This window comes from Nyctibius grandis, chromosome 5 (genome assembly GCF_013368605.1).
Source record: "Nyctibius grandis isolate bNycGra1 chromosome 5, bNycGra1.pri, whole genome shotgun sequence".
Lineage (NCBI taxonomy): Eukaryota > Metazoa > Chordata > Aves > Nyctibiiformes > Nyctibiidae > Nyctibius > Nyctibius grandis.
Window position 1 is genome coordinate 8,077,520 of NC_090662.1, and position 18,750 is coordinate 8,096,269.

At 46.4% G+C, this 18,750-nt stretch overlaps 1 protein-coding gene across 1 annotated transcript; it reads right to left on the reverse strand.

Annotated features, from left to right (window-relative positions):
• Positions 1-1,270: 1,270 nt before the first annotated feature.
• On the reverse strand, positions 1,271-15,043 carry PHYH (phytanoyl-CoA 2-hydroxylase). Its single transcript, XM_068400939.1, has 9 exons — positions 14,853-15,043; positions 11,083-11,138; positions 10,398-10,508; positions 10,113-10,278; positions 9,357-9,438; positions 7,394-7,575; positions 6,458-6,607; positions 4,914-5,045; positions 1,271-2,323 (listed from the first exon to the last, which is right to left on the reverse strand). The coding sequence occupies exons 1-9, from the start codon at positions 14,943-14,945 to the stop codon at positions 2,270-2,272; spliced, it is 1,026 nt and encodes a 341-aa protein (XP_068257040.1). The 5' UTR covers positions 14,946-15,043; the 3' UTR covers positions 1,271-2,269.
• Between the last annotated feature and the right edge of the window lie 3,707 nt (positions 15,044-18,750).

Below are 18,750 nucleotides of genomic sequence, written 5' to 3' on the forward strand. Positions count from 1 at the left end.
ATCAGACTCCTTGGCATTGCTAGGATGCAGCTGAGCTGGCCTTGCACACAGTTGAGGGGAGCTTGCCTAAGCTTAGTCCTCCCCAGGCTCTGGAGTATCCTCAACCTGTTGTTGTACGAAGGAGTGAGGACATGAGTCTCTCATCAGGTGGGACAACTGCCGAGTTAAATGATCTGCGAGGTCTTTGATGGGTTTGTTCTTCTGAAAGAGGACATTTAAGCCTGAATCTGTAGGCAGAGATACACAAATTTTTAAAAACAAAGCTAGAGTTCTTCCTTTCCTTCTCTCTTCCAGCCACAGTCAGAGAAGTTCCCAGTCTGGAGACTCTGGGAAGCTGATGGACACCTGTAGCTCTTCTCTGTGGTCACAGCTCCCTCTGCAGTCAACTCAGCTACACCAATAACATCAGACAGTGAAGTCTCTCCACGAATCCTGTGTCGTGAATCAGACGGGATATTCTAAGTCCTCACAAAAATCCCAAGGAGAGCACCAGCTGGGCTGTGAGCCAGACCTCAGCAAAGTTAACAGAGGAGCCTCCAACTCACTGGAAATCATTCACTTGGGCCCATGCAGCAAGCAAAGACCAGGCTGAGAAGGTCCAAGTCTGGAGAGGCATCATGGCACATGTCCCCAAGAGCGGGACCAGTGCCAGGGTTATACAGAGGGCATGGGAAGAGATGCAGGAACCAGGATGCTCAAAATTACCCACTGAGCAGGGCTGGGGGTCTGTCCTAAAGTCTCCCCCTCGTCAGACTTTTTGGTGTTGTGGTCAAACCAGAGGCTACCGAAAGGGTATATCTGCCTCCAGGTGGGAACCACAGCCCAGACACCTCACCCCACCACCAAGGATTTAGGACCAACGCAATAACTGTGCTCAAACGTCACCTTATTTAAAAAGCATACAAACAAACAAGAAAACCTATAGACGCAGCAGGGAGAGGAAAAAAACAAACGCCTCCTCTGCATGAAATGACGGCAACAGCTTCGACTTGCAGCCGCTTGTCTAGGCAGTCCACACTTGAGCCTTGTGGGTTGAGGACAGGACTGTGCCTGATCTCCTGTCTCACCTAAGTGACCTCCCGAGCCGCAATGTAACAGAGCAGGAGGAGCCACAAGAGCCCGTCAGTGCAGCCTTTGGTGCTGTTTTGGCACCTTCTTTGGGTGGAAGAAGGAAGTGGAAAAGAGCTGAGGATGCTGTTTTGCACAGGGGTATTCAACGATGCACCCACCACCAGAATTTCTGAGCTGCAGAAATAATACAACACAGCTGTCGAACACAGTTTTGCTCTGATTTAATCTGTATTTCAAAAAATAGATTCTGAAAGCAAAAGAATCTTTCAGAAAGCAAGGAAAAATACTGTGAAAGGTGAGAGGATCATTTCAGCGCACATCACTCTGCCACTGGTGCATCCTGAGGAGCATCCAACCACCTCCCTGACCTGGCAGCACAAAAAGGCACCTTTTCCCAGACTGGCCAGACTCAAAGGAGGACTCCCTCCTTTCACACAGCCTTGGAGCAGTTGCCCAAGGCCAACTGGAGGCTGGTCTGCTGGCCCAGTAGTTCCCAACCCTGTCAGCCACATATTTCACTTCTGTCAGCACTGCTTGGTAAGGTATCATGCTGCACCAGGTCATGTTTGAGGAACTCTACTAGCGATCATGTTCCAGCCCATCAATCCCATTTGTTTACATGAGTGGTTGCTGCTTCCTCTTTATCCAGTTTCTTACACCGTTTATTCTGCTGGTACCAATATCCTCATCTTCATCAGCGTACTAATGACTTCCCATGTGAGCTCATGCTGAGGGCTTGCCTGAAACTCTGATTCGTTTTATTTCTTTTGCATAGAAAAGGAAGTTGGAAATGTTAAAAAACATACCCTTGCATAAATTCCTGCATAAAATCTTATGTTAGTGTAGCATCATTCCACAGGTATGTCATGTGAGAAACTTTTAAAAAACAAGAATGAAAGCATCAAGAAAATCAAGGTGTTCTTTCAAGACCTTAATTCTTTGATTGTCTAAGACAACCACAGCAAATCTCTGTTTTTCTAGGTTAAGTCTCCTCTGACAAACATCAGCTGTTCAACCTCAGCGCAATTATTTTTGTATCAGCATAAAATGATTTTACGATGCAACATTTGGCTAAGTTACCAATACAGAGGTCAACAAAGCACACATAATTCTGTCGGCCGAGGCAGGGTCTGCACTCTCCGCTCAGAGAAGCTCATTCTCAGGCACGTGTTTTCCATCCGGCTCTTCAGAGGTTCTTCTACAGGTTAATTCTTTCCCCTTGCACAAGCCGTGCTCGGAAGTTCCAAATATCCTTCAAAATAAAAATGAGACAAAGGAAAATTCTTAAGGGCCAACAAAAACAGTGACCATGATTCCACTTCACAGAGATGGAAATAGATACAGCATTCTCAGCTTAGCTACCTACCCATACAAATATACCAAAACACACACTGAATATCCTCTCAAATCCTAAATATCAAGAACCAAAATGCAGCCCTGACTAAGAAAGAGGTGCAACCTCCACCCCCAGGAGACAGGTTGTTTGCAGGTGTTACACGGATGGCAAGATGCCCATGGTTCAATTCTGGAAGGCGGCAGAAGAGGAAACATGAGCAGCAGCACAGAGAACATTACCCTTGCAGAAGTCACCCTCGCCTGCTCGTGCACACAATGCCTCCCTTGTACGCCTTTGGGTGACCAAAAAAGCTCACCAGCTAGCTCCACCTTGCATACTGCTGCCCATGAGCAAGTGATATTCCTTGTGCACCAGAAACCAGCAGGAAATAATGGATACAAGTGCAAGCCCTTAGCCAGAAACCAGGTGCTGGGCAGGCATTGCTGCAGGTTGTACAGCAGATACGACCACTGCTCTTTGCTTCACGAAGGTAAGTCTTGGGCAAGCTCCTACCTCAGTTTCCCTGTGTGAGGATTACTTAGTTCTTATCGTTAGTCTTGTGAAGGTGAAATATAAGAGGTGGGCACTTCTCTGGGAGAAAGCTCCAATTCTGCTTAAAAAAAGCCTAAAGCTACATGAAAACACACCGACTCATCTGAGGCTTGTATGGGCACACACACAAAAGAAGAGCAACGAAGCTGGTGAAGGGTCTAGAGCACAAGTCTTATGAGGAGCGACTGAGGGAACTGGGGGTGTTTAGCCTGGAGAAAAGGAGGCTCAGGGGAGACCTTATCGCTCTCTACAACTACTTGAAAGGAGGTTGTAGTGAGGTGGGGGTCGGTCTCTTCTCCCAAGTAACAAATGATAGAACGAGAGGAAACGGCCTCCAGTTGTGTCAGGGGAGGTTTAGATTGGATATCAGGAAAAATTTCTTCACTGAAAGGGTTGTCAAACATTGGAACAGGCTGCCCACGGAAGTGGTGGAGTCACCATCCATGGAGGTATTTAAAAGACGTGTAGATGTGGTGCTTAGGGACATGGTTTAGTGGTGGACTTGGTACTGCTGGGTTAACAGTTGGACTTGATGATCTTAAACGTCCTTTACAACCAAAACAATTCTATGATTCATTTCCACTCATGAGAAGGAGAGCCTCACTATGCATCACTTTGGATTTCACTGTGTACCTAAATAACTCCAGGACTCAAAAGTCAAGCAAGCTGTAACTTCATAGACAATGTGTAAGATCAGGCTTGCAAAGCACAGCTGGACACCCCACCGTACCCAGGCACACTGTGGGGAAAAACAAAAAAAAATCCCAAAGGTGAAAAAGAAAGTCCTCTCCTCCAGAATGCCCTAGATATTGTAATATCTGTAAAATATGTAAATTTTAAAAGAAAATTGCTGCCTATTACGTATAGACTTTACTGCCTTGATTCTGGCTGTGCACGTGTTTGGGAACTGCTGCGGATTAAGAAATACAGAACTTTTCCACCCCAGCAACAAGGTTTATTTTTCTTTCAGTGTCTGAATCCCTGAAGAATTTAGATTTGCTTTCCATTTTACACAATGGTTTCAGTTATTCAGCAAGAGTCCATTACCCTAATTTTTTTTCTTTTGAGGCAGATGTATATCCCAGCTGACATACCTGCTGCAGCACCAAGTCTAAACTATTGATGTGGGATTATATTTAATCAAAAAAAATCAGTCTCCTATTGCAGTCAGATGTGGCTACTTGTTTTAAAAGCAAAATCCACCTGCCATTAGGAGGGGAACCTGTAAGAACTGTGGACGAGCACTGAATTTATTGCATCTTCTTATACTTGAGAATTCAGGGTAAGAGATGACCACATCTTCCCATTTACATCGTGCAGTCCAAGTAGAGCTGCAGAGAGCTCTGGTTCAGAGAGACTCCCCACAACAAACTGTGAACCAGGAGATGCAATGAAGGGCAAAGCTTGCATAGACTTCACTCTATTCCTGCCTTGCGCATTAGCCCTCCCCACTGCTACCCAGTTGGGAGAATCTAGACCCCCTCAAATGGTGTAAGAAGTGAGTGTGGGCAGCCTCAGAGCTGAGCCATCGCGACTGCAGAGTCCACAATGGTCTGTGGACTCTGCTACAACATCAGTTGCAGTCGCATAACAAAGTGCTGATCTAACCAACTCAGCTGGCAGTGGAAGGGATCAAGGCGTGCTCACAAAACCATTTTGACAAGCAGAGCTGGAGAAGGAACTTCTAGAGTTCAAGGGATGTGAAGGAGCTTGTCCAGAGAGCAAGGCCACTTCTCCAGCATAGCAAGAAGCAGCCTTATGAGCAAAAAGGCCCCACAAAAGCCTGCCAGTCATCCCCTGAACATCAGGCCTTTTACTCTGCCAAGCACCTCTGCTTAGCAGAGCTTCATCTGCCAGACTGAGCATAGCAAAAAGAACAAATCCATCACACGAGAGAGCCTTAGGAAAGGGAACTGATCTGGATTGTAACAAACAGCACACAGCCAAGCCTTACCCTGAGTTCCACAGAAGTTGCGTTGTATTTCTTGTGAACCATTTCTACCAATTCTTTCTCCAGGTCCTCCTGGGTCGTGTTCTTGACGTCAATGTAGTAGCACTCCGAGCTGGCAAAGTGACAGCTTATACTCTGCATGAGGAAATTGGGCATCACTCACTACCACATCAATTACAAATGCCTGGTGGAAAAAAATTCTCGTGCATCCCAGATTGTGGACTCCCCACCCCTTCCTTACAGATCATGTCAGCAAATTCCTTCCACCTTTCTGAGCACTCCTGCTCTCCTGAGAGCGTCCCCTTGGAGAAAAACTCTTGCTGGAGAAATGCTCTTGCTTGCTCACGTGCTCTTCTTCCTTCCCTTCTCTCCCAAACACTCCCCCAGCATGAGCTGTACTACTGGATCTCAGAATATCAGCAACTAGAGTGGGACCAGGGAAAGTCAAGGTTGGAGCAGAGCTGTGTGTTCAGTGAGGGTTCTCACTTTCTGCATCCAGTCACATCAACCCACTTATTTTGTAATCAGATCTTACTTAAGCAGATTCTAGAGGAAATAAATAGAAATGCCCCACCAGAAAAATCTGTCCTCTGTCCTCTCCTTACACGAGCTATGCCAGCTGCAAGCAAGCTCATGCCAGATCTCAAAGGGTGCTGGACCCTAACCTGGCTCAGAGAGCTCCAGGATACTCACTGATTTACCCCAAAGGCAGACAGACGTTGGGATTTGGCACAGTATGAGGAAGCTCTTGTGTTTCTGCAGGATACTAAACAGGATTATTGCTCCACTAGCCAGGAAAGAGCCAGCAGATGAGACTCTGAGTACCTGATGTCCTCTCTGCTTTTAGGATTGCAGAAGGAAGGAATTCCACACCCATAAACTGCTACTGGGGCTGAAAGAATACGCCATATAGTAGTTGATGCATGCGAAACCAAACCAAAATAAAGATAGGGCAGCCTGTGTTGCAGTGCATGAGGGGAAATATCTGCATTGCTATTAGTGGCTACACTAGAGGCTACAGTTCCCTTACATGCCTGGATGGATCCACTTCTGAGAAAGGATCAGGCCTCCAAAGGAGGGCATTTTGCCTGTTTCAGTTCAGTAATCATGATGCAAAACAGATGATGCATAATCAAATCTTCAATAAGAAAAATGGGTCGTGTTATCATATAAATAAATACTATTTGTTAGATGATGGAGGCTCCAGCTATCCAGAGGTGAGATACCAAAAAAGCAGGGAGAAGAAAGTTAAAGAAGCTCCTGATATTTGGGACAGCTGAAAGGGAACTATTGGAAAAGCAAGTACAGCCAGACAGGCTTCAAACAGAGATTCAACATCTAGTTTCTACTCCTGCTCTGTTTTCCTCAAGCAGCCTCACAGCATGCTCTTCTCCCAAAAGACAAAGATGTTTAAAAAGAAAAAATAAAAGAGTGCAAAAGTATATTAGGAAACTAAAAACTCATTAAAAAGTTCATCCACATATTTGTGAGCTTGGAAAGGGGTTGGGGATAGTTATCAAAAGCTATATCAAGAGATGGTTTCCTACCTTTCGGAAACCTGATGTCTTGTTTATTCCAGAGCCATGAATGAGCAGGGGATGGAAGAACACCGTGTCTCCCTTCTCCATGACAAGGTGAACCCTGGGACTCTTCTCATCTTCATCAAGCAGCCCATGGAAAAGTTTGTTGGCTTTACCCTAGAAAAAAAAAAGGCTGAGTTGAAATCACTTGGTTAAAATCACAGCAAGTGCCGATTCTCAGTGAGAGGGACAGCAGGGACAGCTACTGATCTGCACTCCTCTGGGCAGGGTATTTGGTATGGCCAACTAAGAACCTGCCCACTTGCCTATAAGTCTTCCTACTTCAAGCCTGAGGTACAGCAAAATAATACTTTTTCTATTTTTTGAAGCTGGATTCAGACAATTAAGAACATTTCTTGGCTGGAGAGAACAAGGAAAGAGCACTGAGGAATCCCGCAAGTGTGGTCTGATGCCACCACTGGGGTCCAGCCTTCTGCTTCCAATATAACCATGACTGACACCAGGCCAGGCAGGAAATACCTGTTCTTAAGGGGAAGATACTGCTTGATATTTAATTGCATCCAGTTGTTTACTGTTTAATTACTCCTCTTTGGGACAGTACACATGCTCACCAGGCAGGAACAAGTTCACAGGAGGAGAAAGAGTCCTCACACGTGGTGAGGGCAGTGGAAAACGGTTGCATGTGTTTATGCCATTATGCCATGACGTGCTGGACAATTTCTAGGTGAAGGTGGGAACAGAGCCAAATCTACCCAAGTTACATAGAGTGAGGCCAACCAAGCAACTCTCTCCTGAAGGAACAAGCCAGTGTTTGCATAAACAGAAAAACAATCACTGAAAACCTCAGCTTTGACCTGCCATCATCCCTCCACAGTGAGCTCTCCCCAGTCAAAATGTGGCCCCCTCATGCATGGTCTTCCCAAGCCCCACGTGCTGCTCTACCTCCCACTCTGGATAGCCGTGAGGCTTCAGGGTCTCCTTGTGCGTCCCTGGCTGTACGACCAGGCAGCCGTTGTGCTGGTCAGCCCTCTCCATGGCGGTCCAGGAGCACACGATGCGGGCCGCGGGCCGGAAGGGGAAATAGTGCAAGTCCTGATGCATGGGGTGGAGAAAAGTCTGTTTATCTGCAACACAGGTTCAAAACCTTCAACCTCATCAAACTGACACAGCCTTTTCCTTCCCGTTAAACCACTGCACTTGTAACATGTCCTAAGAAGATGCTGCTTGCCACTGGAGAGACTTTGTGGACTCAGTGTCTGGTCCAGCCCACCACTGACTTGGAAGCTAAATGGGTTACCTTACACCCCATCCCAAGATGGACCAAGAGCTCAGTGGTGGCTCTTGGGTCAGCAATAGCACAGGGACACAGTGAATGCCAGGAGGCTGCCTGGCTGTGCGATCCCTCAGAAGGCTCCTTTTGCTGGCCTTCACCACCAACAACCCCCTGCCAAGTTTTCACCATTCACTTTGTCTGCTCTCCAGTTTCGTGAACTTTAACCAGCATGGTGTTGCACAAACCTCTCCCAGTACAAAGACTTTCAAATAGCTGTGATGTCTGTAGTCACTTGATCTATCGCTGTGTTGCAAGCAGAATCAACCCTGTCTGTGCTGCACTCAACACGTGTTTATTTAGCCTTCTTTAAAAAAAAAAATCTCAATTTATGGACTGCAGCCTCCCCAGACAGTCCACCCAGCACTCTATTAGCCTTCGCCCTAGAGGCTTTTTTCCATGAAGTCTAAACAAAAATAAATATTTGTGAAGTTTTGTTTGTTATTTCTTTTCCCACTATGGAAATGGAAACATATCATCCACACCAAAACAGCCTTTTATATATTATTTATGTATTTATTTTGCCATTGAGTCTGCTCCTCAAATAGCTATAGTTAGGATGTTTCCACTTGCCTCATTTGCCATATTATTTAGACTTTGAGCAGCCTCAAAAACTCTCCCAAGATCAGCACCTCTCCTAGAGTACTCCTCAAAGATATTGCATGAAGACCTTGCAAATATGGAGCAGCTTTCCATTTCTTGTCCATTATTGTTTTGTTTTTACTTTAAAAATGTATGGTCCCTTGTTGAATTTCCAAACCAAAATGACACAGCTTTCTGTGGGGTGTTTAAGATGACAAGTGGAGATGACCTGAACAAACTCAGTATTTTAATAATTCAGTGTACTACGTATCTGCTCAGAAGGTGCACACCTGAGAAAAAGAAACATAGCTCAGGTCTCAACTTCACCAAACCGAAACAACTTGAGCAGAGTCAAAGCTACTTTGAAAAACTGTAATATGGTTAGTCTGGTTCTCTTCCTCTCTCCCTGCCCATCACACTTGTATAAATTATGATCTCAATTTCCAGCAGCAGGAGCCAAAGCCAGGCTTCAAAGTCCTTCTTTTGGCACCTATTCAAGTATCTTCATATCAAAGTGCTGACCATGCAACAACAGTCAGTGAGGTCAGGAGTGTATAAACTCCAAGCAAAGGATGATCTCTGTATTTACTGCCTTTTACCAAGGTCCATGGAAGCACTCGTTTTCAACACATCTGAAAAGTCGAGCTTAAAAAGCATGTTTTAAACCCTGGGCCTTTATGCAAGTGCAGCTGGCTGAATAGGGAGCTCGCCTGCCCACTTTGAACACGTGAGTGGTGCAGCCAAGACAACCACCATCTTTAGCAAAGAAACATCCACTGAACATTGAAAGACAAGAAATGTTATCTCATTAAGCCAAGGTTAAAAGAAAACAAACTATTTCCAAAGTGGCCTCATAAATTTTCAGTTATTTGTTTTTAATTTGTTTCATTTTTTTCAAATGGCTTTTCTAAAACACTTAAGTTCAATTTTGGCCAGATAGACAGCATACGCACAACAATTTCTCTATTTCCCTCTTATCTAAGCTTTTCTTACCAGAATCTGGAAGTTTATTTATCAGCATGGTGTGCATTGCCATGATGTTTGGCCCTGTGAAGCACTCAACATATTTGAGGACCTACAGGGAAGAAAACATTAGGAAAAAAAATATTAGAAACATGAAAGACAAGAGGAAAGATCGCTGAGGAAGCACTGGGACCTGAGGACTAGGATACAGAAGGAGGAGGTCGGGATGGAGGGATACAGGACAGAACACAGGATCTGGCATGGCCCACAAACAGGCATAGTGGTAGGAGCCCAAGATGGAAGATGGTGCAGCAGGCTGCTGGGTGGGGTTGAAAAGGTGGGGAGAATCATAATTCCACAACGCTATGGCTGTCTGCCACAATATGAATATTGGCTACGAAGCTGGACCTGCCCAGAGAGCAGATGCTTTGCCTGGATAAAAGACATTCAGAAAACATTGCTGATCTGTCCTACTAGCCTGGCATGGTTTGGGCTAGTCATGTTCCTGACTGGCTCTGCACCACAGGAGCAGAGGAGCACTGCTTTAAGTCTTCTGCCCTGACCACAATCCATCCCATGTTCATGCAGAACACTCTTAAAAGATGGGCTGATATTCCTTCCTTGCATATGTACTTATGGGAGTGACATACAGGGGCTCCAAGTAGTAAAGGATACAGCTTTAGCGGAACCAAAAAAAGCTTCTTCGCATTGGCATTAAATCATAGATACATTCATACAGGTTCTTCCACCACCATCCCCCTTTTTGCTGTTGTTTTTTTATTTTACCTCTGGCAGAGTACAGTATCTGAACAGCTCTTCATCTTCCTGGAAGTCCTGCACTTTATTAACTGCTTTTTCAGACTGACCATACTGGGATCTCAGGGACTCGTCTTTCATAATCATAACTCCTGGTGGATTCACCTCTTTTTTACAGATCCTTATAAATTCCTTCCTGCAAAGCACAGGGAACGTCTGTGTTGGAAGAATCCCGCTTTCTCCGGCTTCCCAGATCTCCCTCAGAATGCTGCTGCACACAGGACCCCCCCAGCACCTTAGGCAAGTGCCTTATACCTGAAGCGCTCAATGTCTTCATCAGAAACAAGCTTCTTAATGAGCAGATACCCATTGTCTTCGTAGAACTGCCTTTGCTCCGTGGTGAGGACATCATTGTCCAGGGTATAGCTGAGACACAGAGGAGAAACTCTTTAGTAGGATGACGCAGAACAATGGGAGCAGCGTCAGCGAGACCTGGCAGGAAGATGGTGACACTTGGGAGATCAGCAGCTGCTGGGGAGAATCAGTGAGAAACCATCCCCGTTTGCATGTCCACCTCGGCTCTGCAGGCGTGCAGTGTTTCCATGCCCCAGCAGAGCAGGCATGGTGTGTCCGTGGCTGGTCAGCATCTCTGCCCACAGCCACCCACTACTTCTGCGACAGAATTCAAAGCATCCTCCTCATTCCCTCCCAAAGTGGCGAAGCGAGCAGGAAAGCTGGGACCGGTGCTCAGCAGCTTTACTCTTAACAGAGATACTGAAGCACACGGGAGCAGTCTCTGCAGTCAGACTACCCACTCAGACATTTTCCAGATGACTGGTTAAGCTTTTTTATTAAACTACAGGTAAACAAAGGAGAATATACCCTTGCAAAATGAAAGGCTACACAATGTCTAGTGATCAATATGTGTGCTAGGGTGCAAAAAAGAACTGAGTTCTGCAGGTTACTTTTTTTTATCTCTGCGAAGGAAGATACAGCTTACCAAAACGTCCCTGGCTGAGGAACAGCACTAACTTGGGCTGAAGTAGGAACACTTGTCTGGGATAGAAATTAAGGAATATACACTCAAGCACAACAGAGTAGAAGAACATCTATATGCATGTCCTGAATCCTACAATGCAGTTCATCTTAAAGATAAGTGCTGTGCTGGACTGAAGACACTCAATGAGATGCTCAGTGGAGATGTTTACTTGTCCAGTTTCCCTCCCTATGCTCCAGAGAGCAGCCAGACCTACCCAAAACCTACACTGCCTCCTGGAGGTGCTTCTCCATCTCTCCCCTTCTAACATCGATGCACCAAATTCAGAGGCAGAAGTCATATGGGGTGAACCTGGGACTTCCCATTCCCAGGCAGTAATGCAAACCCTCACCTTCCCTCCAGTTAGTGCAGAGACTAGGTCCCTCCCAAACTTCATAGGGAGAGCGTGAAGAGAGGAGAGCTATGGGCTTGTCCTCCACCTCAATTCATTTCAACAGGTTTAAATAAACACAGTTGTGTTCTCCTATGGAGAGAGAGGCATTCTCATGACAGAGCAATTAAACCCCATTTGCTAATGAAGCCTCACAACAGCTTTGTGCATGGTATTGAAGCATCACCCAGGGGTAAGGACAAAAAAAAGAGCAATTTCATGCAGATCTCTGGGTCTGCACATGCATGTTTGGAGATCGCCATGCTTTGGGGTTTTATGTAAACCAAAGACTTTCCTCTACTGCTCACCACTACCTTTTAAATGTGCCATAAAAGCATGCATGCTTCTGGAATAAGAAACAGGTTTCATCACAAGAGTTGTGTCTATGGTCCTACACCAGGAATCTTAAACATTTGCTGGTCAAGAGTCACATATGTTGGGAGAAGAAACGTGACACGTGCAAAAACATGTAGCAAAAATGATGAGCCAGAACGAGGAAAAGGTGCTGAGAACTGGATGGAAGAGAGAGGGAAGGAAGAGGACACGGGGAGACCAGGTAAAAATCACAACAGCAGGTCCCAGAGCAAGGGATTCCCCAACTGAGGGCACTACTGCTCCACACACCGCATTTCAGGTCCAATTTCAGTGAAAATGGGACTCCTGGCCATTCAGGCTCCTAAATGTCCACAGACAGCTGATGGAGACCCAGGCACTGGTTGAACCCCAGCTATGATGCCCTCCTCAGCACACCTCCACCTCCGAGAACAGGGGGGACAGCAGGCAAGTCCACCGAGTGCTGGACCCTGTTTGAACACCTTCCTCCTGGGCTTTGCAGCACAGCTTGCTCTCACTGGTTTTGCACTTGCCACCTTGCAATGCTCAAAGGACAAGTTTGGGTTGCTTGGACAAGGGAAAACAAGAGGTACACAGGCTGGGAAGGAGCTGCCTCCTCCAGCGGATCATTTTGGTGGAGATACAGAGTATTTAAACATTCCTCTTCCCCTCACACACACCCTTTTGGGAATAAGGTATTCACAGACCTGTTAGCCAACTGTGCAGGCAACATAATAACTGGGACCACTCAGAAGCAAGTAAACACTTTTGGAGAGACTAAAGCAGAGGCACAGCAAGGTTCAATATCCCCGGAAGTTTTTCCAAAGCATCTCCCTGCAGAGCCTCAAGGGATGGTACAAACTCCTGCATATCTAAGACAAGCACAATGAACTTGTGTAGTTCTCTTAGAAACCATCCCACAAACACCTGGTGCTCTGTAGCTCCTGGCCTGAGAGCGAGCAGCGTCAGGGTTTGACCTGAAGAAGCCAAACGCCCAAATCACTCAGGAGGTGCTGTTGCTTTCTGAATCTCCTCTGTTTGCCTGCATTTTGAGGAAACCTTCACTTCTACAGTTGGTGTGCTGTAGCGTCCCAAACCAGGCAGCACCCAAGCTGAATTCACAGCTGGAGACCTTCCACAGGCACTTGTGAATGTGGCTTTTTCTCAGCTGCCTTCCTACAAGGAGATAAGTGCTGGTGTTACAGATAGAGCACTCCCCTCTGACTCCTATGCCAAGCTCCCAAGAAAAATCTGCTGCATTTCACCTTCTGCTGCTTCTTCTCCTTCCTGAGGCCACATGAGAGGACTCTGAGAAGGCAGTTTTTCCACTGTTATGCAGAAATAACTCATCTCTCACTATACCAGTACAACCAACATACATAAACCAATCTCCAATATATTGATCCCTAAAAGGAACTATAGGAGGAAACTCGGTATGTACAAGATGGTATAAAACTCTCTTTTATGCAGGTTTAATTTTAAATAAACAAAGAGGATCAGGATGCTCTTTTCTCCAGGCTGGGAAGGTTGGAGCCTGGGGCGAGCTGGCAGAAGGCAGCTAAGCCCTGCTGCAGGGCTCACTGGGCAGAGAAGTGGGTGCGCACATCTGCACCCCAGCAAGGCACTGCAGAGACCCCGCGGGCTTTGGGAGGTTTTCACACTTTATCAAGACATTTCTATCAAGACATTTCTCCCTTCATAAAAGGAAAAGCATTTTCTGGAAGCAAAACTGACTGTCCTACCCAATTCACCAAGCCAGAGATTACAACAAAACCACTGCACTGAGGTAACATAGCTCAAATAAATCTATTCTTACTAGATTCTGTCATTTCGTTTATCCACACACCTTTCCTGTTCCAGGCCAATTTAGTCGTATTTTTGTCCAAAGCTCTTTGCATCAGGACCATTGTAGCTGGATTTAAAAACAAAACAGCTTGTGCAGTGCCTCTCCTTACTTACTTGCTCTCTCTTTACAACCAGGGTGCTTTTCCTAGCATTTATTTCCAATTTCGTGTTCCTACTTGCACCTTTGTGTTATGGCACTCCGAGTCAACTACTATCCATCTATCTTCATATTTTTAATATATTTGAAGACTCCTACATGCTGTTTGAGCACATTCTCTTCACCAATTTATTAAAATTCAGAGGTAATTTGTCAGCGTTCAGCTCTCACCGAGAATCAGCAGCATTTAAAAATTTTTTTTTTTTTTAAAGCAAGATTTATGGCACCAGCTTTAAAAATACTATCAGCAACTTTATCGTTTAACTTTTGGAAACACAGATCAACGTGAAAACTTCTTTCTGCCCTGGTTTCCTTTCGCTGATCTATTGTACAGCTGGCAGCCTCCAACATTTCCACCTCATTTCCCACTCACAAACCAAACCTTGATGTTTTTCCTGCTGCTGGTCTATATCAGTCACATCCGTACCTCTCAACAAGGTCTGAGACTCGCTGTGCAGTTGCTAAGCCTCGCAGTTTACCTCCCCCAAACCCACGAATCTCTCAGAGGAAGATTCGCCACAGGTGACCCCCCTGCTCAGTGCCAGGGGAGATGGGCCGGGGGGCTGCCCGGAGGCAGCTGCCCCATCAGACACACATCCCCACGCCTGACAGGTTGCAGGGCTGAAGCTCAGGGAGAAAGCACCAGGCAGCAAGAGTTTTTTGGGGTGGGATGGCTGCTGACCCCGAAACACCTGTCGGGGCTGCCAGGGGAAGCGCTGCCCTGGTTCATCCCTGCTCGCCGAGGGGCTGCATGGGACACGGCCCCCTGCATGTCACCACCCTGTACCCAGGGCATGGGGCTGGGACACTGCCCACGTCCCCCCCTCGAGCAGGGTGTCCTTGTAGGGCAAACCACCACGGACGCCCTCCTCAGTGCCCAGGCACACCGAGCATGCAGGGTGCGGGGAGCGATGTGCAAAGCTCGCTGGGACGGGGGAAGCAGAGCCCCAGCTCCAACGGGGCCACCATCCCAGTCCCCCCTCCCCGGTCCCACATCAGAAAGGATACAGGAGCAGGGGCCGCTCCCAGCCGCGGGGAGAGGTGCCGGAGGATGGCGTCCAGCCGAGCCGCCGGCCCCGACCGCTTCCCCAGCTGCTCCATGGTGCCTGGGCAGCCAGAGCCCTCTGTCCCCAGCCTGGGCCCTACAAGCACAGCCGGGGAGGAACAGGGCCCCGCTGGCCTCCGCTCGGCTGCACATGCGCCAGCGGCCGTGCATGCTCAGACAGGCCGCAGGAACCCTGCCAGGAGCCCAGGGCTGGGGGTTCGCCCATGGGAAGGGCCTGCTGGAGACTGGGGCCTACGTACGTGGGCAAAGTTCAGCGCCTGCTTTTGCACCTCCCTCCCCTTCGCATTTTTTTCCCACTTCCCCGCCAGCAGTTGCTGAGCTGCAAGGATTTCATCAGCCCTGCGCAGAGAGCAATGCTTGGCGGTGTCAGGCATGGAGCCCTGCTGAGGAGGCTGGCACGGATATTTTATCTCCTGTTTCTAAGGAGACTGTCAGAGCTTGCCCCCTCCATGAATCAGTTTGGAGAGATTCTGATGGCCCCACTGTCACCCTGGCACGGTGGTGGAGGGTGTTTGCCAAGTACCACATTTGCACTGATAGAGATCTAGGATGTCTGCAGACTGCATCAAACCCGCACCCCAGGCAGGGTACTGTTCCTGGGTGGCTTTTCTGTCCAGCGTCCTGGGACAGCTCTGGTGCTTTTCAGTAAGAAAAGAGGGGAAGGAGCAAAGGGAGTCACAGTGCAGCACCTGGGGAGGCCGGAGGGGAGGGCAAGAAAAGCCCAGAGGGGAAAACCGGGGTAGGGAGAGGGGGGAGAAGCATAAAATGTGGGCGGCTACAAGTAGAAGTTGCAAAAAATAAGCTGTAGAGGCTTGGTATGGCTCTGATAGGTGCTAGATTTAGAAAAATACTACAATAGGACAAGGGGTAATGGTTTTAAACTGAAAGAGGGTAGATTTAGATTAGATGTTAGGAAGAAATTCTTTCCTGTGAGGGTGGTGAGACACTGGCACAGGTTGCCCAGAGAAGCTGTGGATGCCCCCTCCCTGGCAGTGTTCAAGGCCAGGTTGGATGGGGCTTTGAGCAACCTGGTCTAGTGGAAGGTGTCCCTGCCTGTGGCAGGGGGGGTTGGAACTAGATGATCTTTAAGGTCCCTTCCAACCCAAATCATTCTATGGTTCTTCTGAAGCTGGGATACGCTTAAAAGTGGCATATTCAATATAAACTGTCCTTAGCACACTCTCACCTGCTTTAATTAACACTATGAGTGCATCAACTGACGCATTCAAGGAGAAGAATATTAAGGGACTGAAAACAGCCCCATAACTAAGACAGTTCACAACAAGAGCACAGTTCAGAAGATGATTTTCATCATCTTTTCACGTGTCCCTGTCGCCACTGCACCATAGAGCCTCACCACTTCTGCAAAGCGGACTTCAGGCCCCCCGGTTCGGACTAGCTTGTGCCATCAGTGTGACAGTCAGTTCATCCTTCAAGCCCTACGCTGTGATGCAGACACTGCTGGAATTCCATCTCCTGCTGGAATCTGCTGTCCTCATCTTTCCCTGGGCCAAGGAGATTCATCTCTGACCAGGACAGAGCAGGGAGCTGGGGACAAAAGTAAGAGCTCTGAGGAGGATGAAGGTGGGAGGAAGGCAGCGTGCTGCCTGTTCCGGGTCCAGCCTTGCAGGCTGCTCTCCCACCTGCTCTCCCAGGAGATGGAGAAGTTGGGGATCTTGATGAGAGTCAGGAAAGCAGAGAGGAGTGGTAAACTGAGGGCGGCAAGCCCAGTAACCAATACACTGTAATAATAAGAGCTGGATAGCAGCATCAGGATGGGAAGGAAATTACACTAAGGGTTTGCATTATTTTGCCAACCCAACATATGCAAATAGATCTTCACCCCTGCCACTTTGTTCATAAACCCCTTGCTCATGAGCAATCCAGCCAGGCCCTGCTCCCAAAGATGCACCATCAAGAGTACATCCCCTGGTTGCTCCAGGAGGTCTCATGATGATAGGGTGTGCACCAAAACTCTGCCTCACAGCTACTTTAGGAAGCTTAATGCCATTTTGCAACAGGTTTTACTGGAATCCAAGGTGACGTGTTGATGGATCAAAACCTCATCTGTTAATATACTAAGCTTCATGCTAGTGCTGCAGATGATAAACAGAAGTCAAGGCATGGATAGGACGCGCTTCTGAACTTAACCCGTATCCTAAAAGCTGATTCCCTTTAAAACTCAGTGGCAAACCTCCTAATGATTTAAGTAAAGATGTACCAGAGCAGATTTACATACTCAATTTGTGGCAGCCACCTGGACTGGGGTGCATTCCTGTTTATGGCTCTCATGGTAAGTGGTTCCACATACGCTCAGTGGAGTCACTCCCTTCAGGGGCTACAACAAAACATAGGCTGTTTGCAAAAGTGGGACAAACAAGGTTAGGCACCTGGAAGAAAGCCTCTCAAAATGACTTTGTGCAGTCACAGAGGCAAGTGTACAGGCACTACGAAGGGATAACGAGCAGCAGCAGTGACAGCACCCAGCCCTTCATTGCCAACCAAATCAGACCTTTGGCTCCTGAACTAGAGGAAAACTCTTAGTCATCGATAAACAGAAAGTTAATAAAAGTCGCTCAAATCAAATTCAAGTGAGGGGGAAGGAAAAGAAAAAAAAAATCAACTAGGGTAACAGTTTTATTACTGAAGTGCTAATTATAACTACACTGAAAGGTCTATTTATAATTCAGATACATGCTACAATTGCCTTCACAATCCAAACTGAAAGAGGAACCTCAATAAATCTTCATCTGTTTCAAAATTCAGGTAAGAGTCCCATGGAAAAAATGAAGTGGAACAATACTACACATGCCAGTTCTGACACGGACCTGTTTGCAATGCAGATGTTTCTTCCACTGGTATGTGTTTGACAGCATCTTATGCAAAGGTATCTTTCATACCTGAAAAAAATAAACAAAAAAGTAGTTAGTGATTTTGCTGTCCTGATTTAGGAGTTTGAGAATAAAGATGCTTTTATACATACATAATACATGCTTACATACATATATATATGCATTTTTAAACAAGAGCAGCCTCAAAAAAACTAATCTTTCTGTGCATTGAATACAATTATTCCTTCTTACTTACTCCTCTGGTAATCTTGATAATACTACCAGTAATACCCAGTAATATTGGCTTGTGCAGTAAGTCCCATGTCACTGAACCACCCTGTTATATCACACCCCGAAATGATTCAGGATACCTCATCCACCTTGGCACAGAGGAGTGGGTGGTGGAGGTGACAGCCCTTTAGTTATACCCTCACGCTAATACAGTCCACGATCAAACTTTAATACAACAGAAGATTGATCTCTGTGAAAGACCCTGCCCTTTGCATCTTAATCTGATTTTTATTTAAAAAAAAACTAAACCCAAACCAGTCCAGAGTGAATAATTTTCCAATCTGTTGATAAACTTCATTAAAGTACAGACTGAATCTCATGAACCTAGGAAAAGAAATGAGGGAGAGGTTTTCTTCGTTAAGAAAACTGATGGTGGCATTCATCTTTTTATTAAAATTAATGGCATTTAAGAGGGGCTATGTCTTTGCAAAGTATTTTTACAGCTATGTCTGTCAGTTTCCTGAAATTTACAGAACATTTTTATACAGCTGTTTTGCATTTGGCTTTTAGTTTTAATGTTTTCTGTTCATTAAATCACAAACCTAATAAAAACTAAACGATCGAGATTTCTCCAGCAGTACAGGAACGGTCCTAATGCACAGTGTTATAATTTAATAAGCATCTCAATTGACTATTAAAATCCACATTATGATCAGAACTGTAATTCCAAAGATGAGGTCTTCTGAAAGCTTAATTTACTGTGGTGGGAAGTGGCAGC

Coding starts and splice junctions, on each gene's coding strand:
- PHYH (XM_068400939.1), bottom strand. CDS start 14,945: ATGGAGCAGCTGGGGAAGCGGTCGGGGCCGGCGGCTCGGCTGGACGCC. Junction 10,279..10,397: donor GAAGACATTGAGCGCTTCAG/GTATAAGGCACT, acceptor TGTGCTTTGCAG/GAAGGAATTTATAAGGATCT. Junction 9,439..10,112: donor GATACTGTACTCTGCCAGAG/GTAAAATAAAAA, acceptor TCTTCCCTGTAG/GTCCTCAAATATGTTGAGTG.